The 26,080-nt window shown below is 40.2% G+C and overlaps 1 protein-coding gene across 1 annotated transcript in view; it reads right to left on the reverse strand.

The window, feature by feature from the left end:
* Positions 1–2,559: 2,559 nt before the first annotated feature.
* The window catches only part of AGBL1 (ATP/GTP binding protein like 1), a 637,395-nt gene continuing 613,874 nt past the window's right edge, over positions 2,560–26,080 (reverse strand). The window contains exon 26 of the mRNA XM_011229612.3: positions 2,560–2,764. Coding sequence (XP_011227914.2) covers positions 2,560–2,764 — 205 coding nt within the window. The remainder of the gene's footprint in view (positions 2,765–26,080) is intronic.

Consider the following 26,080-nt stretch of genomic DNA (forward strand, 5'->3'; position numbering starts at 1 on the left):
GCTGCCCCATAGCTGGTCTTCTGCATAGCTCCACAGAGTTGTGTGCCACTGTATTAAAATGTTTACTGCTCATCTTTCCCACTTGCAAACAGAGTAGGTCCTTTGCCCTGCATCCTTAGAGCTTAGTAAAGTGCATGACGCATAGTAGGTGCTTAACGTATGTTTGTTACATGGATGAATCACATGTCCCTGGCTTTTCCTGAACTTATTACATAGAAATTTACATGTCCTGGTCACCTGCCCTCAGAAACATGTTAGATGACCAGAATCTCGTCCCATAAACGAATTTGAGCTGAGGCACAAAGTGGCAATCATGAGTCACCATTATTTCCATCCCTCCCAATGTTTACATTTTCAACACAACTATCTTCTCGACTGCTCCAAGCAAGGGGAGAACAGAAACATTCTGCTATTCCCTATTTAAGAGTGGAAAGGTTTATAAGAGTAGTTAAGCCCTGCTGTTATCTGGGATTTGAATGTGGTGTCTTTGCTATTTCCCTTAAACCTCTTATATACGTTTCAGACATGAGTGTCTCAACACCAATAATGGATATGTGGTTTCTGAACTACAGCAAGGAAATTTGGAAAGGACTTGGAAAAAGAAAGGATTAGCAACAATAATAGTAGTAACACTAATAATAATAATATCAGCTCTTCGAATCATAACACACCTGCCTTTCTCCTATGCCTCAGGGTTAGATTATGGCAGTTTTAGGGTGTGGCTTTCTGCAGGCCTAGAGGGTTGCTGTGAGTTTTTTCTGAAATTATCATTTCCAAATCTCATGGTGGTGAATGGTTTATCAAGAGAAGTATTTGGCAACAGTTGATCCTCAATGTGCATTAGCCCCTTTTCCCTACACCCAACTCAAATAAAGACTATATCTTCCAACCTCTCTTGCAGCTACCTGTGGCCATAGGACCACTTGTTAGATGGTGGGATTAAGGAGAAGTGCAATGTATAGCTTTTTGAAATATAGAGAATGTGTTCTTCTTTTTCTATCCTTCTTACTGCTTACTGCTGACTGGGACGTAGATGAAATGGCTGATGCTTTAGCAGCCATCTTAGACCAAGAGTAGAAGCAACATGCAGCAAAGCTAGAAAGCCATAGAAACTGGGTGCTGGACACCAGGCACTCATGATACCAGCTCCGGCCTGCCTATATCTGGAGTCTACATAAAAGATAAACAGACTTTGTCTTACAAAGGTACTGCAATTTTGGATTCCGCTTCTCTCATAGACAAACCTAATCGTAACTAAATATATATGGCACCCGGACAAACATAAATTTGACCTACCATATTTTCTCCATCTTATCTCTCAATCAGTATCTGCCTTCCATGCCCCTTCTCATCCTTTCTGCATGGGTCCTATACACCTAGAGATCATCCAAATCTCTAAGCTATTTGCCTCCGCATGCCAAAGGGCCTTGCTCCATTTCACTTACTTCATGGCATCCCAACCTCCTACACTCTGCTACTCTGCAACCTCCTTCCCAGATACCCTCCAGGGAGAGGGAGTACTTTCTCACCACGTGACTGCAGGTAAGGTCTTCTGTAACTGAGAACGCCTATGCAGAATGCTCGACTTCTGCTATGGAGGAAAATCAGCCAACATTATTGGGTGCCTGTCATGTGCCAATCTGTATACTTTTATACATTATCTCATGTCATCTTCATGATAACTTTTAATATAGATGATGTTCATCTCCACTGTATGTATAAGAAAACTGAGGTTTGGGGAAATCTAATTAGTTGCCTTAGTTCTCATAACAACGGACTGCCAAATCCAGGATATGAGCCACATCTGTCTGAGTCTGAAATGAATGATTTTCCCACCACGACTTGCTGCCTTCCAGCATTATGGTTAGTGGCCTGAATTCATAGGATTTTAAAGTTTGTAAAGACCAATGGCCATGTCTTATTCAGTATTGTGCCTTTCCCTTAGAATCTAGGACACTTCCCGGATTATACTGGATCTGTAAAATATATACTGTTAAAACAGACTAAGCATGATGCTTGCAAATTCGCCATTGTGCAGCCGTTCATGCTCAATAATTCAGCAACTGAAGACCCTGCTAGGACCCTCAGAGGTCTCAGGGGGCTCATCATTTGTGCTGAGGAGCTCAGATGCTACAGTAGGAGGACAACGAGAGGCGATAACACTCATATGCAGAACAACTTAGACAACCTTATAGAAATCGGCCTGAGAAGCCAAAAGAAGCCCGACTCCTACTTCTAGTCTGCTCCAGTTTCAAGCACAGGAAAGGAGAAGAGCTCAAAATGTGTTGAGAGGATCCATGGTCATCTCGAGAGCAGCCCTTTCTAGCAAAATGGCAGCTTGCATGGGCTCCAAAGGCCACCTAACTATGGATGTAAAAGGTATAATTGTAACATAACCAGTCTCTATGCCTAATGAAACTAGAACAAAATCTGGAATTAGGTTGCTGGGCTCACATGGGCTGGCTTTTGGCAGCAACGCTGTACATGTCTGATGGTGAAGAAACAACATGGCCGCTAGTCCAGCGGTTAGAGACACGGAGCTCGCTCTGAACCTCAGGGCTAGGGGATGGCTTTTCTTCCCTGGCCTGGCCCCTCTTCTTCTTCCCCTCCCTCATCCTCGTGGAAAGCGCACTCTTGGATCTGCCGGTCCAGCTCAGAGAAGCTCCCTTCTGGGTCTGCGCTGCTGTCTGTACTGTAATCAATCTCCTCCATGCAGGGGGGTTCATCATCCAGTTCCGAGGTCACGCTGCTGCTGCTGCTGCATCTGCCGTGGGTTCGCAGGAAATAGGAGAAGAGTGGAAGGACAGGAAGGGAGGGCAGGAAAAAGGGATGAAAAATACAGAAGGGGAGGGACACAGAGAGAGGGAGGTGAGGAGAAAAGAGAAGGAAATGAAAAGAGAAGTTACCCAAAGGAAGGAGCATTTACAATTGATTGGAAAGGGAAAAGGAAACTTATCTTCCCTGAGTCTGTGTCTCGACAGCCCCTGGTCCTTTAAATGTGTCCCATACACAGTCTCTAGGTCCTCAACCATTATTTTGAGATGGGGGGAGAGGAAATCACATAAAATCTTTGGGATTCTTTCTTCCTTTGCCAGAAGAGTCTGCATTTCTAAATCCGATCAGAAGATTTCCAATCAGAAGAGGTGGATGACCGCACATATTTAAGATCTTCAGGGTCTTTTTGGCTCAAAGTGAAACATCAGAGAAGGGTGTCACTGTCACTGAGTATCGGAGAATGTCACGTCAACTGTGTTCAGGGAAAGGTGGAATTGGAATCCAGGTAGCTAAGACCAAAAGCCCTAATGTGTCCCATTGCAACTCACAGCACTATGAGTCTTGTTCATTATGATGGACGGTTTATTAGAATTAGACAATTAATCCAGGTTGAAAGTAATAAAGAAGAGAGTACGCAGGTAAAGAGCATTCTCTTTCTGTTATGTTTGTGCATCCCATCATCTTCCTTCTCTCTCTTTCATGTTAGTTTATTCATAAGTGGAAGATCAGCAGGGGTTGGCCAGCAAGAGGTGGAAGGGCACAACAGGAATGAATAACAAATCGTGACCATGTTTGAGAGCAGGGGATATTTCTTCCCAAGGAACTGTATATCTCTCTCATTTGCATGAGGAACCTTCTTTCCTGAAGACTTTCTAATCACTCCCTACTTAGGACTTAACCAATTAGGATTAACAGCGTGCTGGGTTTCTCCTCTGTGATTTATAGAAGGCAAGCACTTCATAAATCAGACAGAGCTGTTCATCCACCTGCCTCGCCATAAACAATGAAAACGGGTAATCAGCAGCATGGCTACATGTTAGCCAGGGAAATGAATCAGAGTCCAGTTTCCTAATTGTCTACCGACTAATGGGAGTAGCTTCCATGCTCTCCAGGCCCTCAGTACCCTAAACTGAAGGTCTGGTGGGACATTGCTTGAATGGAGAGGAAGGGGAAGAAATAGGAATCTTGTTTCCTCTGTGCTACAGCATTAAATCGTTATCATGTTTTACAAGCTGGATTGTGGATGATAAAGCAGTTGCGTAAAAGAAGGTAAGGGCTGCCCAACCCTAACACAAGCTCAAGTCAGCAAGCACTGACTTCCTGCGACTCAGCCATCACCACACTAGGGACCGAGATGACATGCTGTACGATGTCAAGAGCCTGCATTTCAATCCTGGCCATGAGACCTTGGAAAACCCCCAGCCTTGTAAAATAGCAGTAATAGTGCAGACTAAATGAGATAGCACACAGACGCTATCTAGCAGAGTGCCTTGAAAAATAAAGGCCATCACCAAATTTTAATTCCACTGCTCTACTGGAGATCTGAAAGAAGAGGGTGACCCATGGTGTTGAAGGAGGGCAGGCATTGGGCTTTGCTGCCTCACACCTGGGTTACAACTACAGCAAAACCATTCCAATTGGCACTGCTAACAACCTCTTGAAAGTATCATTTTTATTATGCTACTTCTAAATCTGGAGTTTGCAATGACTCTTCCTTGCTTATTAATGCAGTGTGGGTACTGATGGATGGGATGCTCCCTGTGGGGTCCAGTGGGCAGGAGTCCGTAAGTAAAGAACAAGGTCAGCCCTCCCCTAATGAGGGCCTGTCTTTCCTCCACTGCAGAGTCCGCTCCGATTACTCACGGACCTGGACCGTTCCCACCACAATCAAGTCATCAGGCTGTTCTGGCTGTGATCGAAACATATCAGAGCACATGTTTTTCCAAGCCTTGATTCAGGTAGCTGATTTCTCATCTCTAAAATGATCTTCCAGCTCTTCAGCGTCCGACCAAATAAGAGGTATCCTTTTTAAAAGCTCATGTTAGGGGCGCCTGGGTGGCACAGCGGTTAAGCGTCTGCCTTCGGCTCAGGGCGTGATCCCTGCGTTATGGGATCGAGCCCCACATCAGGCTCCTCCGCTATGAGCCTGCTTCTTCCTCTCCCACTCCCCCTGCTTGTGTTCCCTCTCTCGCTGGCTGTCTCTGTCTCTGTCAAATAAATAAATAAAATCNTAAAAAAAAAAAAAAAAAAAAAAAAAAAGCTCATGTTAATTTCCACCAAATGACTGTCGTGATAGCTCCATCTCTTTGAAATTTTCTTCCTTTAAATATTACTTCACAGATTCACTTAATTTGTTTTGATCCTTAATAACATTTACAGTCTTGTTGTGAATAAGACCCACGCCTCTGCCTAATTCTATAGTATTCAATAGAAAGTCTAAATGTGCTAAGAATATAGTAGACATACAATAAACAGTTGCCAAACTAAACATATAACAAGTATGTATGTAGAAAAATTCATACATACCATTTTGGACTGTCTTTGGGGGGAATTACTTTTTTTCTTGATTTCTTTTTCAAAGAAAACGTTTTATATATGAATTAAGCCATAATTATCACGTTGGGGCATTTTATTGATTTCAACAAATATGGTTTCCTTTGCCATATATATATAGAGAGAGTAATATGAAAAATATATATTATATAATATACAATGTATAATATAGTATTATATCATAAATTACATATACTTATATAGAGATTTATATATGTAGATTTATATTTATATTTAACTTATATGTGTAAATATATATTTATATTTAATTTATACACATAAAGTCCAATAAAATTTTAACTATGTCTCTCACTTATTTCTCCAAATAAAGTACAATATTCTAATAACTTACAAAATCAAATTACATACTGAGGGACTTCCACTTCTGTAAAGAAAGAGAAATACTTCTATTTTTCCTCCTCATAAAACATCCTGGATATTTTATATAAAACAAACATAAGAAGAAGTGTGTTTGACATATGGAGAGAAGGAAGCAGACGAGATGAGGTCTCGGGACTAAAGGATAATATGGTTGTGAGCTCCCTGACATTTCTTTTTGCCTCTTATATCCCAGACTTGGAGCTAGACAAGCTGGCAACCTGGAAATGCTAACAGGTGTGGACAAAACAGCCCCAAAAAGAGCTAGTTCCCTCCAGCCAAATGGTAAGGAAAGAGGCAGCCTTGCAAGAAAGACTAGTTTAAACTGCTAGCTCCACTCCAGCCAAAAACCACAGAAAAACCAGTGGCCCCAACCCTATCCCACCATGAGGAGCAGAGAGCCTAGACTTCTACTCTCACTAGACTACAATAAGGTGCCCATAATACCATTCTTTCCCCCAAGCTAAGGCATCAGAGAAGGTAGGATAAGGAGCTGGAACGTTCAGTCCTAGTGCACAGTAGTGAGGTCCCTGACCCCTCAATACCACTGGAGGCCATGGGGGAGCCTGAACTTCCATACACAACTGTTGGTAACAAGATTGACCCCTACCAGTGCCAATTGAGAGCAGCAGCAAGGCCCTCCTGCCCCTCCAACCCAGAGTGGTATTAGTGAAGGTCAAGGGGGGACCTGAAAGTCACCCCACTGCCCAGCAGTAACGAAGAGCCCTCACAGCCAGGGTATCAACGTGGTTAAACAGAGAACCTAGACTTTCACCTCCACCTGCCTGTAACAAGGCCCCTTCTTCTGTCTGCGTGGTCTCAGAGAAGTCAAGTTCAAACGTAAGATTCAAAGAAGATCTTAGTCTCATAGCATAATACCCAAAATGTCCGGGTTTTAATGTAAAATCATTCATCACATCAAGAATCAGAACAACCAAAGATATAAGACCCAGCATGACAGAGAAGTTAGGATTATCTAATGAGGGTTTTAAAGCAGGCATCATGCAAGTGCCCCACCGAGAATTACAGAAACACATGAAAAGAAATAGAATGTCTCAGCAAGGAAAAAACATATTTTATATATTATGTTATTTATGTATGTGGAGTATATATTGTTTACATATATATTTATATATGTGGGGTATAAAGAGAAACCAAATGAAATTTTAGAAGTAAGAAGTGTACAATAACGGAAATGTAAAATGTGGCAAAGAAATAAAAAGTCTTGCAGAGAAAAGTAAGACATAAACAAGAATCGGATGGAAAGTTGAACACTGAAAAATAAAAATAAAGGAATGAATAAAAAGTTCAGCAGGCATGCTCAGCAGCAGAATGGAAGAAACGGTGGAAAGATTTGGTGGATTTGAAAATAAAACAATAGAAATCACTCAATCTCAACAGAGTGAACATAGACTAAACCAATGAGCAGGACATCAAGAGCTTGTGGCACGATAACAAAGGATCTAACATTCATCCCATCAGAGTCTCAAAAGAAGAAAGTCTGAAAAAGTATTCAAAGTAATGGCTGAAAACATCTTAAACTTGGCAAAAGACACAAACCTACAAGTACAAGAAGCTGAGCAAACCCCAAACAGATAAACCCAAAGAAATCCACACCAAGGCAGATCACCACCAAACCTCTGAAAACCAATGACACATTAAACATCTCAAAAGCAGTGAGAGAGAAGCTTTAGGGGAACGACACTATAGGGAAAACATAACCTCAATGGCAGCAACCCTCTCCTCAGAAACCATAGAGGCTAGGAGAAAATGGCACACTCATTCTTCATGGTTGAAAGAAAAGAACCGGTGGGAAAAAATGAATCAGGCTAGGATTCTGAAACCAGAAAAGAAATGTCTTCCAACAATAAAGGGAAGATTAAAGTCATTCTTATAAGAATTAAAGTTTTGAGAATTGGTTGCCAGCAGAGCCACCCTATAAGAATGGCTAAAGGGAACACTCTAAACAGAAATAGAATAGTAACAGAAATTTTGGAACATAAGGAAGAAAGAAAGAACAACAAAAGAGTAAAAATATGGATAAATAAAATGGATTTTCCTTTTCCTCTTGAGTTACTAAAATTGTGTTTAACAGTTGAAGCAAAACTTGTAAAGTTGTATGACATGGTTCTCCTTGTATTATGTAAATATTTAAGATCATTATATGATAAATGGAAGGCAAAGAAAGGTACAGGCTGGTAAATGTTCTGTAGTTTGCTTGCATTGGTAAAAATGTGATACCAGTTGGTTGTAATAAGTTATGTGTATATAATGAAATATTTTCAGAATTAAAAATGTTATACATAGAGATACACTCAAGATCCTATTGATAAATCAAAATGGAATTTTAGAAAATATCCACTCACAGAAAACAGGAGAAAGAAAACAGATGAAAAAGAGAGACAAAGACCAAACGAAAATCAGTAAATGGAAGGCTTAGCCCTAACATGTCAATAACATTAAATGTAAGTAGTCTAAATATACCAATTAAGAGAGATTGTCAGAGTGGATTAAAAAAACGTGATCAAATTGCATGCTGTCTATAATAACTCACTGAAAGTATAATGAAATAGGTAGGTTGAAAGTGAAAGGATAGAAATGATATTTCATGCAAACATTAATAAAAAAAAAGCAGGAGGGGCTATATTAATATCAGATAAGGTAGCCATCAGAGTAAAGGAAATAACCAGGGACATAGAGGTGTATGATGATAAAAATGTCCATACATCAAGAAGTTACAGCGCTCCTGGGGTGCCTGGGTGGCACAGCGGTTGGGCGTCTGCCTTCGGCTCAGGGAGTGATCCCGGCGTTATGGGATCGAGCCCCACATCAGGCTCCTCCGCTATGAGCCTGCTTCTTCCTCTCCCACTCCCCCTGCTTGTGTTCCCTCTCTCGCTGGCTGTCTCTATCTCTGTCAAATAAATAAATAAAATCTTTAAAAAAAAAAAAAAGAAGTCATAGCACTCCTGCATGTGTACGCACCAAACCGAATTGCATAAATAGGTGAAGCAAAACCTGATAGAACTGAAAGAGAAGTAACCAAATCTATAACTTATAGCTTAAGACTTCAACATCTCTTTCTCAATAGTTGATGAAACAACTAGACAGAAAATCAACAACACTATCAACCAACGAGATATAATTGACATTAATAAAATACTTCAGCCCTAAACAACAGAATACATATTCCTTTTCAATGCACATGGGATATATACCAAGATAGACCATATCCTCAACCATACATAAAGCTCAATAAATTCAAAAGGAGAAAAATTGTACAAAGTATATGCTCTGACCACAGGGGAATCAAGGCAAAAATCGAAAACGGAAAGACAAAAGGAAAGTTCCCAAGCACTTGGAAAGTAAGTAAATACACTTCTAAATAATTGAGGAGGTCAAATGGGATATTTCAAGGGAAAGAAAAAAATACAATTGAATTGAATGAAATTGCAAATATAACCTATCAAAATCTGTGGGACATACATACAACTATAGTGAGACAGAAATTTATAGCAGTAAATGCTTACTTTAGAAAAGTCTAAAATCAAAAATCTAAGCTATTCCCTTAAAAAAGAAGTGGAAATATAAGAGCAAAATAAACCCAAAGCAAGTAGAAAAAAAGGAAGGAAATAATAAGGAAAAGAAACCAATGTAATTGAAACAGAAAAACAATGGAGAAAAATTAATAAAAAAAGAGCTGTTTGAAAAAAAAATCTATAAAATTGACTAGCCTCTAACAAGACCAACAAAGAAAAAAAGAAGGAAGGCATTAAATACCACATCAGGAATGAAACAGGACTATCACTATAGACTCTCCAGGCATTGAGAGGAGAAGGAAATACCACAAAAAACTTTACACACATAAATTTGACAACTTAGATAGTATGGACCAATTCATCAAAAAGTAAAAACTACAACAATTCACTTAATATGAAATAGATCGTTTGACTAGTTCTATAACTCTTAAAAAATTTGAATTTATAATTTAAACTCTTAAAGGAGAAATCTCTAGGGCCAGATATTTCCACTGGAGAATTCTACAACGTGATTAAGAAAGGATTAACACTGGTTCTACACAATCTTTTCCAGAAAATAAAAGAAGAGAGAATACTTCCTATTCATTTCATGAGTCAGGTATCACCCTGAGACTAAAACTAGACAAAGACAGTAAGAAGGAGAAAAGAAAACTACCGACCAATATCCCCCATGAATATAAATCCTTAACAAACTATTAACAAACTGAGTTCAGCATTATATAAAAAAGAATTATATACCCTGACCAAGTGGAGTTAATTCCAGGGATTCAAGACCGGTTCAATATTCAAAAAGCAATCAGTGGAAGCCATATACTAACAGGCTAATGAAGAAAAATCACATAATCATATAAATGTATACATCAAATGCATTTGACAAGATTACATAAATGTATACATAAAATGCATTTGACAAAATTCAAAACCCATTAAAGAGAAAAATCCTCAGAAAAGATAAGCATAAAGGAGGACTCCCCGGCCTTGATAAAGAATGTGTATGAAAACCTACAGTTAATATTGTACTTCCTGGTGACAGACTGAATACTTTTCCCTGTGATGGGGAACAAGTCAAAGATGTCTACTGTCATCAATGCCATTCAACATAGTACTAGAAGCTCTAGCCAGCAGAGTGAGTCAGGGAAAGAATATGAAAGCATGTAGATGGGAAAGCAAGAAATGAAACCATCTCTATTTGAGAATGTACAAAAACCAAAACCAAGTAAACAAAAAATAACTCCTAGAACTAAACGAAGTCGATGAGGTCATAGGTAACAAGATCAGCATACAAAAATCAATTCTACTTCCGTTAGTAAAAATGATCATGTTAAGTTCACTAAACTTTTATAATCACTAAACAAAAATTAAACACCTAGATGTTCGTAGAACAGAAGATATACCAGACTTGTATACTAAAAAAATCTAATACAGAAATCCAAGAAGACTTAAATAAAAGGCGAAACGTACATGGCTCAGAAGGCTCAACATTGTTGAGATGGTGATTTCCCTTGAGTTGGTTCACAAATTTAACACACTTCTTATCAAAATTCCAAAAATACTTTTGTTGATCTGGATGAGGTTATGCTAAAATTCATGTGGAAAGGCTAAGGAACTAGAAATAACTAAAACAATTTTCAAAACAAAAATTAAGTAGGAAGGAAGAATCCCTTCACTCAATGTCAAGACATATTCTATATCTACAGTTACCAAGACTGTATAGTTCTGGCAAAGTGATAGACACGTAGGTCAACAAAATAGGACAGAGGACCTAGAAATCTAGCCACACAGGTAAGACCAACTGATTTTTGACCAAAGTACAAAAACAACCCAACCACAAGGGAAGTTTTTAATTTTATAGTTTACAAAAAGCCAAGAGATTTTGCAAAAGAAAGACATTAGCAAACAGGCAAGACCTCAAGAAACATTAAGCTGTTTGTTTTCCTTAGGGAGGTGAGGTTGAGGCTGGGGGAAGACTTCACGTGAGAAAATCTAAGTGACTCAAAGATGAAACAGAATAAAGATCTTCAGAAACAGGAAAGCCATGGTTAGAAAAATGTTGATGAGCACAGAACTATGTTAAATATGTAAGGCTAATCTGGAAATGGTGTTTATAAAATAGAATATAAACGTAATAAATCTTGTCAATGTGAAAACAACGTTATAACTAATACAAATAACGTATAAGTCGAAAGGAAATGCAAATAGGAATTGTTGATCATTTATGGCATGAGTCAATAGATAATATACTCAGTTCAAAAATAAAAACAGGAACTAGCGGCTTCAATTTAGGCAAGTAACGTTAACAATGTAACAATTTGAAAATTTAATTGAGGAAAGGGGAAACAACTTGGCAAACTAAAGAAAACACAGATGATAGAGAAGATCTGGGGCCCAAAAACTGCACTGTGAGTATAACCAGAGTAATGCTGGTTGGCGAAATCCTACGGCCGTCATCAAAACAAACATAAGACTACCATGGAGGTATTCTTCCAAAACCCAGGGTTTATGGAACTCCCATGGGAGGAGGTGAAGGATCTGGCCTGCTGAAGGTACACCCACAAAAACATATTATGGAGCAGATGAGGAAATAATTCAGACATCCACAAACCTGAAATAATATGGCAATCTGGAAGAGACTATAGAATGAGGACATTTACAATGATTAGGGGATTAGAATAAATTCCAGAAACATAACAAAAGAATAAGATCCTTTTGAGGAAAAAAGAGGCAAATACGGAAATTGAACAGATTTTTCTCTAGAAGAAAAAAGAAAAAGGCAATAAACAGCTCAATGGAACAGCTCGACAGCACAAAAGACACAGTTAAACGGAGAATTCATAAACAAGGAGATAGAGGTATTCAGGGGGTTTTAGGTTAATTTGGTAAGGGGCAATCTTCAAAAAGATAATAGTGGGACTAGGTAGTTCTCAAATTGAAGAAGTACTTTGGGGGCGCCTGGGTGACTCAGTCAGTGAAGCATCTGCCCTTGGCTCAGGTCATGACCCCGGGGTCCTGGGATGGAGCCCAGCATTGGTCTCCTTGCTCAGCAGGGAGCCTGCTTCTCCCTCTGCCTGCAGCTCCCCCTGCTTGTGCTCTCACTCTCTCTCTGACAAATAAATAAACAAAATCTTAAAAATAAATACTATGGAACACAGGAAAATTTAAGAAACAAAACGAAGTCCATAATTATACATATCAGGATGAACATCAATTAAAAAAAGGGCAAATCAGAGAAAGCAGGAGAGAAAAAAAAGATTATTCTTCAGCGAATGACATTTAGAGCAACAGATTTCCCACTGAAACACACACAAACAAATAAATAGGGGGAACTAGGTTCTCTGTGATATCCTGGCAACCTTCCTATAAACCTAAAACTAAAAAAATAAAAAAAAAACCCTAAAACTAAAAAACCTAAAAACCTAAAAAAAATTAATTTTAAAAAGCTGAAAAAGTAATAGGAACATTACACCTAGCCAGAAAAACAAAACAAAACAGTGAATTAATGTCTTGAAAATGCTGAGGGAAAACAAACCCCAAGCTGCAATGATATAGCAAAACAAACACGACTTTATTTTTCATGAACGAGGGTAAATAAATATACTGTCCCACATATGGACCATCAATGAAAGAACCACTACTGCGTATATTTCTATAAGAAGGAAACTGAGCTCATAAGGAACAGATAAGATCTCCAGAAATAATTTTGTAGAAAAAATTGCTAAACACGGGATAATATGAAAAACATACTCCACACACAGTCTGACCGTGGTTGCACCTGGACAGTGAGAATATAGTGACTTAAAATAATCAGTGACCAAGGGAATGTGGGAAGACGTGATGTTTGACACTTTCCAGCCTGGCCTTGGAGTGCCCTGAGCAAGGGATCCTCCACGATTCTATGTTTTCTAATACTATATTATATATTATATATACAGATGCCATAAAATGATTATTTTAGTGAGAAAAATGATAGTAAAATACTTTTCATACAAAAGATAAAAGAAAGACTGAGGGGGAAGAAGGGGAAAATGTTTAAAAGAAAAGACAGGAAGGAAAGTAAAGAGAAAAAGAAAGAGGGAAGGAAGGCAGGAAGGAGGGAATGAAGGAGAGAGGGAGGAAGGGAACAAAGGGGGGTAGGGAGGAAGGAAGGGGGGGGGGACAGAGGATAGAAAAGGGATGGATAGAGAAGATAAACGTGGCAGGTGTCCCTGGCAAGGTCCTGCCACCACTCAGTCCATTATCTAATTTCCTTTGAACAGCATTGCTCACTTCAAGTAAAATGCAGTAAATTGTCCTTGACACTCCTGCCTATCTATCCCATCTTGAGGGCAAAGCTTGCATCCCGCCTCTTCTTTGAAATCCTGGCCAAGAGCAGTGGCCTCTCTCCTTTCTTTCACTGGTTCAAGCACGCAGTGGGACCACTCTCTCTGGCATGTGTTACTGTCTAAATTGCTGTCCATGTTAATAAGCAATTCTACGTATGTTGACCTTTGGTCAGTAGGCAGACTACTAGTTGCACTGCCCTATGCCCCAGGCAGTGAGGAATACCTCATCGGTGCCAGACTGGCCCCATCACCTTAGCTGTTTGCTTGTTCCAGGAAATTCCCCACCCTCATAAAGAGCCTTGCCCTAATGTTGTTAGCATACCAGAACAGTAAATACAGCCCAGTGTCCAGGGAGAACCTTCTAAGGACAACGTTCTATGTGGCAGAGAGCAGGCTTGAGTTTCTAGAATGAAGCTTACAGATGCAGGTACTTAGCTCCTTCTCTCTTTCTCTTATTTTCCAAAACAGATGAATTCAGTAAGTAGGAATCACCATATACAACTTGCATTAAATATAAATAAAAGGAACTAACTTTATGCAGAAATCAAACTGTGTTTCCAGCTCCTTAATACCCAGATGTGGGAAGTGTATGGAGAAAACACCTCAAAAGTGATTTTTATTTCTTCCTTTTCACCTGGATGCTTTGATAGCTTGGAGACACCATTCAAATGTCACTTTGGATGGTGTGGGGGAACCACGTGGTACAGTGGGAAAAATGCAAATCGGGACCAAAACATAAACTTGGAGTCAGACAAGCAACTGAAGGCTTGAATCCTGGTTCCAAAGACCAAGTGAGAAACAGGAAATTTACTTTCTCTGAGCTGCACTGTCTTCATCTATAAAATGGGCATCTTCCTAGCTTCCTTCTTGAAATGATATAAGGGGAAGCAAATTTCATAGCACAAAACTTCGACTGAATTTTTAGTCCTCTTCCCTCTCCATAGCGTTTGCAGACAAGGCATGAAAATATTTTTTATACTGGCAAGTTCATCCTCTTCATCTTCACATATAAACCCAATAAACGTGGCTTGCAAACAGTTTCGAAGCAAAGCTGTTAAGGAATCTGCATCCCTGGCCATTGGGAGCCCGCCCACTAGAGCAATTTGCAGATTGATGATGTGATAGATGGAATTTCTTTGTTTTGATTCTGCATTTGCATATTTATTGAGATATGACGATCTTAATTAGTTCTGCCTTTTTTGTTTTGTTTGTTTTCTTGGTTGGGAAAAGACAGCTTTCTATAGTGCAAAATAATTCTGCATGCTAACAGGGTGAACCAAACCCAGCCTGTGGCAGTCCTTGATGTTCATGCTGCTTAAGATGCAGCTTTGTGGAGTCTCTTTTCACTTGTTTTCTCTTTAAATGCTGAGGTAATGCTAAAGATTTGGGTGAATGCCAGACCTCAAGAGGAGGCCACCTACTGAGAGGCAAGAGAACACTTTTAAAATTCCAGACACTTGTATTCATCCGACATGTTCTCCCCAGACTACCTATCACCCATCTCCCTCCTGAAAAAGCTGAGGCCCCATCACATGCCTCTTCGAGATGCCTCGCCTGCACCTCGGCTTTCGGAGAGAAGAAAAATGCAAAGGAATTCCCTTGATGGATGCATCCCAGGGGAGTATTTGGACATGCTGTTCACACCGTGCTTTTCATCCTGGACCCTCTTTTTTCTGCAGGAGCAGAGCTGTGTGAATTCTGTGCCTCATGCGAGAGGCACCAGCAGCCCAGGAGACAACACATAAGCACGTAAAGACATACAGACTATGCCCACTATGACTATCTCACCATCCATCGTCACCCAGAACAATTAGCATGGTTTCCTAGAGTTTCCCATTTGCCAAGTTCTTCACACCATCACGAAGTCTGTCACTGATTCGACACTTTCACGAGGAAGGATATAATTTATTATTTCCCTGGGATTTGGGGCTTTTTTTTTTTTTTGGTTTTGTTTATGAAAATAACCCCAGTAATGGAGAATTTCCTGTATACAGAGAAAAGCACCAGGCACCATTGGTAAAGGGGGAAAAAACAGCACTGCTAATCACTTACTGTATGCCGGATGCTTTACATTTACTTCATTTCATTCAAAATGCAAACCAATATACATATCTGTGGGGTGGTATTATGATTTTATAGTTGGGAAAAGAGAGATCTGGAGTATTTAGAAAATGTTCTCAATATCTTAAAGCTACACATGGCATAGAAGATGTATGACAATCAGATGAGACCAAGGGTTTCTGTGTCCCTCAATTCAATCACCAGATATTGATGTACAAAATCTACTTTGCCTGAGGAAGAAAGGGGAGGAGATATTAATTCAGCCAAAATCAAAGACATGGGCTCTATCAAGTGGTCTAGAGGTCTAGAAAAACTCCAATGCCATTCTCACCAAAAAGTCATGGCAATAAATGTCCTACTTCTATTTTTTTTTAAGATTTATTTATTTATTTGAGAAAGAGAAAGAAAGAGAGAGAGAGCATGAGCCAAGGGAGGGGCAGAGAGAGGGGGAGAGAGAACCCCAAGCAGGTTCCATGCTGAATGCAGAGCCCGACGCAGGGCTCCATCTCGCAATCCTGAGATCATGACCTGAGCCCAAATCAAGAGGCGGACATTCCACCGACTGAGCCACCCAGGCGCCCCTAAATGTCCTGCTTCTTAGTGAACAAGTGAATCCATGTTTGGGATGTGGTCCAAATTCTTCACAAAAATAGAAATACAGAATAAAAAAGGATGCGAGTGGGTTAGTGAGAATGGAATGAAAACAAAAGCAGGGACAGAGAGAGAGAGAGAGAGAGAGAGAGAAATGGAGATGGTGTGTGAGGTGTTTAGGAAACCAGTTTGTCAGCAAGAGCTTTACTTCTGTGCTAAGTGAGTTGACCTAAGTGGCCTGAAAAAAAAATCCGTAACATGCTGGTTCACTGTGGAGGATAATCAAGGCTGAAAACTTTGTATGACAGAAGATTTTGGAGGGATCCACTGAGGTCTCAGACATGTACTTCAAATTATTCATCTAGAACAGTCGATGAATGAGGTACCACTGAACCAAATCATACTTTTTTTGCTGTCTTTCGCTTTAGACATTCACCCGTGGTAAAACAGAGTTGGTGTCTGGGATGTGTGGTTGGCCACACTCCGTAGCTAAGGGACCTAGAGAAGTTCACCAGCCCATACAGGTATCCAATTCAAGAGCACTGACTAGAGAAGGTGTTTGTGAGCAAGTCAACAGTTTGTCACTTTAGGAGTGACAGGCTCTCTCCTTGCAGTGTTCAAAAGATACCCACTCTCATACCTGCTTTCCACCATGCTCACTGTGTTTTCTCATTGAACAGTTCCAAATACAGCCTATTGAATATTTGTGGATGACTGCTACAGAGGCAAAACAGAATGGGGCGAGCTGAAATATTGTGCCATTTGCTGCATTCCCTTGAGCAGTGGGACGCACGGTGCAATGTAAGTTTCAATGCATCAAAACAAAACAAAACAGAGGGGCGCCTGGGTGGCACAGCGGTTGGGCGTCTGCCTTCGGCTCAGGGCGTGATCCCGGCGTTATGGGATCGAGCCCCACATCAGGCTCCTCTGCTGTGAGCCTGCTTCTTCCTCTCCCACTCCCCTGCTTGTGTTCCCTCTCTCGCTGGCTGTCTCTATCTCTGTCGAATAAATAAATAAAATCTTTTAAAAAAAAAAAAAAAACAAAAAAAAACAAAACAAAACAGAAACAAAAAAACCACTCTCCAATGGCACCAAAACAATCACACTGTGGTTGTGTCTCACTAGCTACAGTGTAACACTCATCATTTCAAAACCTTGCAAAAGAACGTTTTCTCATTGTCTGGAAAACAGTCAGAATACCTGAGAGAAGTACACATTTGCTGAAACCACTTAGATTTCTGTGTAATTTTTGGCCCACCTTTTCTCTGCAAAGAGGGATCGGCATTCCAGTGTTATGTTAGAAGGGCTTTTCTTTTCTTATGTGCTTCAAAACCACAGAGAAATAAACCTGGTTACCAGAAATAAAATAAACAACATTTCAAGGATAAATTATGCGACGGGAAAGGTCAGGGGTGATTTCTCAGCAAAAACAAATCAAATTAAGAAATTTAAAAATGCAGACATAGGTTTTGATCCTTTGAAAAGTTAAAAGGTAACCTGTGCATTGATGTTCTGACTCACAATTTTATAGGCATATCTCCTTAAGTGCCACTTTGCACTTACTGTTATAGAACTCTTAATGTTATAAATGTTTATATATTGGTCTCACAGTGGAAGCGAACGCCATCTATAGCTCTCAGCCAATGAAAGCACTATGCCGTTCTGCCCCTCCCTTATTTCAGAAAGTGCTCATTTTTAAACTCCTCCACATTTTTCTCTTTCTGACATGATTTTATGTTCTGGTGAACAGTTTTGACTCATAACGGCTCACAAAAGACATGCAAATAATAATGTTGGTGGTACAGACGGTGAATGCTAGTTTTAAAGTAGTTTGAGGCCATGAGCACATTTAAGGTGATGAAGGGTAAGGAAACAGATGGTAATGTCCAAGGCCAGTTGATATCTCCATGGAGGTCACTGAGGAAATCCCGTTTTTACTGGGGTTTAGGATCGCCCCACTTTCTTCTGTCCCCAGAAAACTCCGTTTTGTATTTGGATCTCCTTCGGTTTACCATCCCCTCTCCTTGAACTGTTGACACCTATAAGGCTAGATATAATTCTGGCTGAGGTGACTTCTGATACAACCAGACACATGCATGGGGCTGATCAGCATAGGTGGTAGTGAGGGTCACCCTCTGATAAAGTCTGAGGTGACAATATGGGTCATGGTTCATGCTGCTCCTTTCCCCTTGCCGGCCTGAAGTCATGTACTCTCTGAGCCCCCCCCCCCCCAAAGAATCCAGCTGTCTAAAACCTTGAGACCCTCACAAGGACGCACCCTCTCTTTCCCATCCTTGGCATGTACAGGTGGCAGGAGTGATGACAGACTGTAACCTAAACTCCTCTTCTTTGTTACATTTCCTCCCCATTCTTCCCCAGAGGGGTGAGAGTAAAGGATGGGAAATTAACAACTGGCTGGGGTTTAAGCACATCATTGTGAATCTATGCTTTTGTGTGAGATCCCTTTATCCGGGGGCGGGGGAAATGTTTTCTTTTTTTGCTGTTTGGTTGTGTTTTTTTTTTTAATTCCCCCAATCATACTAACTTAATAGGAGATTTGTAGAAGTCCTTTGATATTATAAAGAGCTTTATAAAGCCTACTGTGTCCTATGAGACACCTAAGGTCAAATTGTGTCATCTGTAGCTAGAAGAATTTGTGGTGGGTGCTGGAAAAATGTCAGGGAATTATAAGGAAACAGCAGTTCTACAATACAACATCAGAAACTCCTCTCCAAAGGGACGATGTCATAGGACTTGGAGAGCTTTGATTGAGGTGCTATTCCCCTTTCCACAAACAACTTCTCCCCTCTCAAGTCAGAATGCCCATACTTATTAGAAACTGAAAGCCTCATAGGAGAGCACAGCGGGACACAGCTTGAGGGAGAAGCTTAATCAATCCTGGAGGAATGAGTCTTAGCCTAACAAAGTACTGGTGAGTATGCACTTTGAGCTCAGACAGGTGGCTTCAGTGATTAGGTAGGTGAGCGGTAAAGAAGGTGTTTCAGTAGTATCAGGATACGTAAATGTATCAGATTCATACGTTGTACACCTTAAATTTACAGGATGTTATATGTCAAATGTATTTCAATAAAAACAGCTGAGATTTATGGTTCAAATGATGGAGAAGTTTTAAAGTAAGAACCAAGACTGATAGATAGACAAACATATAGACATAGGTATCTTCCCATATACGTATCAAATTATTTCTATTTGTTTTAGTAAATGACTTATGAAGCAGTCTTTTATAAACAGGTATTATTATTACTTTTTTTTTTTTTTTACTTAGTATCAATATCTTAAACACATAGTATAAGCAAAGACCTTTCACAGTGGACACTTTGTGAGCTAGCAGAAAACCTTGGTTGCTTTCTCTACCCCTTAAGTTAATAGAGTTTTGGTTTATATCAATACCTCTATTATAGAGACTTGATATGACAAACCTGGGAGAAAAAGGAGCTCCTGGAATCTGATCTCTACTTATTTCTTTATCCCACTTTTCAAACTATATTCTCCCCCATAATCCCTCCATTAAAGTCGGTCTCTCACCTCTCCTCAAATCTGTGTGGGGCTTAGCTGTTTCTCTGACTTGGCTCACGTGGTCTCTCCCTGCCATGCTAGCCTTCACACCATTGGCAATGGAAACCCTCGTATGTCTGAAGATCAAGCCCAAACATTATTCACCTGATAGAGAATCCATGATTACACGGGATAGACATAATTACTCATTGACTTTAGTACACTTATTCACCGCACTTTCCCTTGGAGGTCAAAGATGTGGTTCAGATTAATGTGTAACTTTCATAGTCCTTCCTCCTTGCCTTACACAGAAAATGCTCAAAATAATTATGCAATCAAAAAATGCAAAAAATAATTCTAATTAAGGAATGGCAGGGGAAAAAATTCCCTTTCCTAATACAAGAAAAATGCACTCCGCCCCCAGATGAGGAATAGTCCTCTGTCTTTCGTGATGTCTGCTGGCCAGCCACAGAAATTGAAGAGGTGAGGTGTGCAAGAGAGCTCATACTTGAAATTTTGAAACTGCGTAAGTGACAGTGCTAGAATGGGCCCCTTCTTTACAAGATCATTTGCTAAAATTCGATGTAATTGGTGTTTTTACATGAAATACCAGTTTTCTTGCCCTAGGCAAATATTGGTGTTCTCTGCCCTAGGAATGGAAGGAATGGAATCAGGTGTTTTCAGCTAAAGTGAAAAAGGCAGACATGGATAGAAGTTCAAAATTTGCAGGATGGGGTGGAAGATGGAGAGTCTGCATGGAAAAACAAAATCAGCTATTTAAAGGCTCTATTTTGTTATCTTGGGAGCTGTCTCCCAAATTCTATGTTTCTATCAGGCTCTCAGGTTTCAGATAAAAGGATTTTGTGTTGCTATTGTTACAGCCTAAAAGAATTCTTTACACAGGCCTTTTTGTTGTAAGAACACAATCAAATCTCCCTGCCTTCTGAAACACCCAGGGATTCCAAGGAGTTTACAGAGCAATGAATTCTGATCTCAGCTGTAGGAAAACAAAAAACAAAAAAACAAAAAACCCCCCAAAATCCAAAAAACCCCAGAGTTATTGGTTTCTGAACAGAGAGCCATATATGTTACCACCTACCATCCAGCCTAGGGTGAAAACCACCATTTTGTGGATGTCTGATTCTATTTTGGTTAAAAGTAATCCATTTACAGTTATCTGCAGGTTATCTCTGTGACCGCACATCTTTTTTCCTGATAATGAAGTTACAGGAAGGTGGGGGGCGGGGAATTGATCATGGGCACCAGTGTCATAACCATCGGTGGGAGGAATCACAGGATAAGTGGGACAAGAATGAAGTCGATATGTTATCAGATATTACATGGTGTTGGTTATTTATCTTTTCAAAGGCAGAAAGGATTGCCACTCTCTACGTCATAGAAATTTTAATAGATGTGAGTTGTTTTCAATAGACTCCAATAGACTCAAAGACAAGAGTTTTAATAGGGTGTGTAAGAGAGCTGTGAGTACCTTCAGAGGGAGGTTGCCCTAACCCTAACAAGTCAACGTCTGCCACATGCAATTCTAAGGGAATTTAACTAACAAGGTGTTAGCTGATAGAATCAATTTTACTTGAAACGTGACTGTTGACCTTCAAGCAAGTATTTGGATTTGAACAGTTAACTAGGTACAGCTTGAATTGGGTTAATGAAAAAGAGTTAGAAATTTAAGTGACAAATATGGCCTGTTTCGGAATATCAAATGAATAACTCATTAGAAGACAGCCTCCGATGATCATGACTGTGACGGGACATAGGAGACCGGGAGTGCCCTGTCAGAAGCAACCCAGCAAAAGTTTGTCACAAGGAATCACAAAATAAAATCGCTGTAGGAGGGGCTGTGCTAATTTGTTATAAACATCATAATAAAATATATTATGCAATTTATTACAATAAAATTTAATTCGATGTATAACATATCATAGCAATTTGACCTAAGGCAGGAGTAAATAAACAGCCCTTAAGAAACTCATGATACTGTATTAATAGGATTGTAACAAAGGGCAGATTATGTGTATGTAAAGTTATTTCACACATTATATATAAACTATGTTTCATTGTTATTGTATCTTTTGTTCAAAAGCCTCTTTAATGTAAGTGAAAATAGCACTATTACACAGATGTTTTACCTTCAGCTGGTAGCATGTTGTATCAGGTGGTATTTTTACTTACTAATGACTGACTGACATGGCAATAACGATAAGAGCACAACCAAGTGCATCTACCGTACTTGAAAGCTAGATATCTGATATCTTAGAGTTACTAATTCACGCAATAAACATTTTTTGATTGTCTAGAGATTTTCTTTTATTCATGTATGTATTCATTAATTTAGGGGGGAAAAAAGGAAGGGGGAACAACCTTTAATCCACCTCCCATGTCCAGGAGGCTACTGCTTGGGAAGTGAATATAGAAGAGCCCAGGAGAGGAGCTGGGGGTGGGGTAGAGGGTCCAAGGTACTCAGAGGTCAGCTACCATGTTGTTCAGTGAATGTCCTAGTAGAGAAGCAGGCAAGGCACCCTGAGAGCTCAGTGTATGGAACAAGGAAGCCTGTCAGAGGGAGGCATGAAAGCTTTCTCTTGGGGAGGAAGACGTGAGTTCCATCCAGGCAAAGGGAGGCTAGGACTCCCCAGGGTGAAGAGGAACATGTATAAAGTCCCAGCATCATGAGGCACAGTGACTGTAAACCCTCCGGGGTGTTGGAAACCTAAGTTTCTTCCAATTAGTGGGAGCACATGAAACTGGGGGTGTAGGGCAGAAGCTAAGGGGCTGGTTAGCCAAGGAAAAGAAGTCAGACTTAATTTTATAGGTCATCTTATTTTGTATTTATAAAGAAAATGCTGGAGCACACTCTTCATCCCATTAGCATTAGACATAATTATTTAAATATAACTTGTTAGAGATTAGCTGTTTAATTTAAAAAACATAATTAATTGGAGCAATGTATTAAATAATAATATTTGACATCATTAATGAGGGTATAATTATATGAGCTATTTAAAAACTTAGTGCAATACCAATATTTTCTCATAAAATGAAGCAAGAATTATTATCCACAAAGCAACTTAGCGACTTGACGAAGTTCATTTTAGAATTCACATCCCTGGCAATAATCACTCAGATTTAGACAATCTATCTAAAATTTCTTCACATCAAGTCACATAAGTATAAGAAAAATGTAGTAACATTTTCATAAAGAGTAGGTTAAAGAAAAAAAAAAGGAGGGATAAGACTCCCATCAAGTATATTCCAATTTATACAAAGGTCTCTCCCTCCTCTCAGACTTAGGGGGACTTGGGGAAACTGCCCCCAGAAATCTGCTATTTAACTATAGAAGTATCACAAGGGGCCAAGAGAAGTCTCACCGTCATAGAGCTGACCTTGAGCTGATCTAGAAGGGCAATGGTGGCCCAGCTTCTCAGAGGACTTAGTAGGTGCTATTCACCATATTTAACACTTTATATACACTATTCATTTAATTTTCAGAAAAGCCTAATGAGTTAAGTGCTATTTATATGCCTAATTCTTTTTTTTTTAAAGATTTTATTTATTTATTTGACAGAGATAGAGACAGCCAGCGAGAGAGGGAACACAAGCAGGGGGAGTGGGAGAGGAAGAAGCAGGCTCATAGCAGAGGAGCCTGATGTGGGGCTCGATCCCATAACGCCGGGATCACGCCCTGAGCCGAAGGCAGACGCTTAACCACTGTGCCACCCAGGCGCCCCCTATATGCCTAATTCTTATATAAGAAAAAAAGAAGCTCAAAGAGGTTAGGTGACTTGCCCAAGGACATTCAGCTAATAATTAGTAGCATCAGGACTGGCACTGAAGTTGTGACAATTCCATAGTGGGACAAATCATGTACTGACCCCAGAGAGGATGCAGTTCAATTGATAATATAAGGAAGCATTTAATGTAGACATTGGCATGTTTTATTATTTGATTTAAACATTGCATTTTAATGGTATATATCTGCTCTTCGCTGTCTGTTTTCTAGCAAATAGCATCTATGGGAAATAAGGTTCTGGAATACCACTCTGAGTAAGCGACCAAGAAATGGAGTACAGTGATGTCCCTTCAAAAACCTGTTGTCATCAGACGCCACCACAGATTTGCAAGCAAATGGTGGTATCGAGTTGAACTCAATTAATTGGAACTTTTTGAGGTCAAGAGAGGTCCAAACATTGCCAATGTTTGAACTTAATACAATGAGATCTTTCTATGGAAAGGTCACCTTGGCAAGGTGAGCAGCATGGAGAAGGGGAAATGGGACAGGAAGAGAAGTTGGAATGTTCTTGCTGTGATACTGGCAAGAAAGAATGACTGTCTTCAGCAAAGCACAGACTAAAGCAGAGGCTGATAGGTTCCCGAATCATCTGAAACCAAGCTAACAGATAACCTGGTGGACGTGAGGAGGGAGAGACAGAGAATCATCAGGACGACGCTGAGACTTTCAGGAAAAGAAACTTGACAGTGTTTATATAAGGTAAGGTTTCTTCCAACTTGAAGAATTATTTTTAAAAACACTTTCCTCTTATTCCTTTAGGACTTATTCTCTATTTCATGTTTGATTCCATGCTAATTCGAGAAAAATATTTCTGTTTTAAAAAACAAACATGCAAAAAAGAAAAAAAAGGAAGAAAAAAGACAACGAAACCCAGACTCCCAAAGCTGCAAAACTGAACTTCGCACTTCTGATGAGGAAGGAGTAAGATGAGTCTGCCTGCCACGCACGCCCCGCATCCCTCATTCTCAACAGTATGTTCTGGTTTCTCCATTCGGCACGTGTGTGATCAGTACCTGCCAGGAGCCAGGCTCAGAGCCAGCTGCTGGGCATGAGGTGAAGAATGCAGTCTCTCCCCTGCTCTGCCCTGCCTAGTAGGGGAGGCTGTCAGTGTGATGTGCATTTGCAATGGGAAAGATGCCTGCTGTGCAGGCAACCAGGGGTGGAGGCTGGAGCAGTAATGAGGGTCTTAGCTGATCTAGTGTGTGGCAGTGCTCCCTACACACACACACACACACACACACACACACACACACATACATATGAATGCACTTGCACACATGCACCTGCTATATTCATGCATGCAAATTCATACATGCACATACACATCCACGCATCCACACCCATACACATGCACACACACACAAATTCACATTTGCACCAACTCATGCTCACACACACTCCTACCTATATTCATACCCACATATGCACACATGCACACACAGGTGCACATTTGCACTCATGTTCACACACACATCTGCACCCATACATGCACATCTGCACACGTCCACGTTCACACACCCCTGCCTACACCCACGTACACACGTTTGCACACACCCTTGCCCACAATTCAAATCTATACCCACCCACACACATGCACATATCCAGCCACACGCATACCACAACTGTGCAAACAGAAACACGCACGAGCGTCGCCGCTCCCAGGATATCCTGAATAGGAACATTCTCATTACTGTTCAGATTCAAAGAACACTTTCCTTTTCTCAGCCATCCTTGGCTCTCCTGACACATAAAATTGCTTCTAAATTCTGATTCCATGCTTGGAATGTTTACAACTTCACTTCCCCGGTTCCTTTCTTCTTTTGTCCTGATAATTATATTAACAGTTCCAAATAACACCTCCCATGGATGGCAGTTCATGCAAAGCTGTCTTCAATGTTAAGGCTATTATGGGTCCTATGAATGGGCTGATTTCCTATTTTTTATTATTGATATAATTCTAGAATCTGCTTTCCTACTTCCTTTCAGTTAAGGAACACCTTTAATCGTACCTAAAGCTGAGATTCAGCAAACCTTAAGATTCCATGGTCTGTTGTTACTGGGAAAAAGAAAAAAAGAAAAAGAAAAACACAGATTTCCAAAGTCTCCTTCTGAGTTTTTCTCTGACAGGCCTTCTCACCGAAGGAGGCTCTGATGACTGCCAGGGCCAAGGGAAACATGGGGCTTTGCTTTCCAGTCTAAAATCTCCCTGCCCTGTTTGCTTTCCATTTCTCCTCCCAGATTTTTCCTAAGTAAACCAAAGCTCCTCCCTGTGATGGGACGACCGCAGGGGGCTCAAGGATCACCTTCTAACTTCCACCAAGGTGGTAAAAAGTGACATGGCTGCTGCCCAGTGTGGGCCCTAGGGCCACTGCGGACAAATACCCAAAAAACACACAGCAGAGCCAAATCAAGACCAGCTTCACGGTCGTCCCTGGCAGGGCCGAGAGACACTCTATGTACCTCCTCAGAAGAGTTTTCTGGAATATAAAGCCAAAGGAAAGGGGTAATTGTGCAGATTGCATATTAATTAGTTTTCAGGAGTTCCT

Source organism: Ailuropoda melanoleuca, chromosome 9, assembly GCF_002007445.2.
Source record: "Ailuropoda melanoleuca isolate Jingjing chromosome 9, ASM200744v2, whole genome shotgun sequence".
Taxonomy (NCBI): Eukaryota; Metazoa; Chordata; class Mammalia; order Carnivora; family Ursidae; genus Ailuropoda; species Ailuropoda melanoleuca.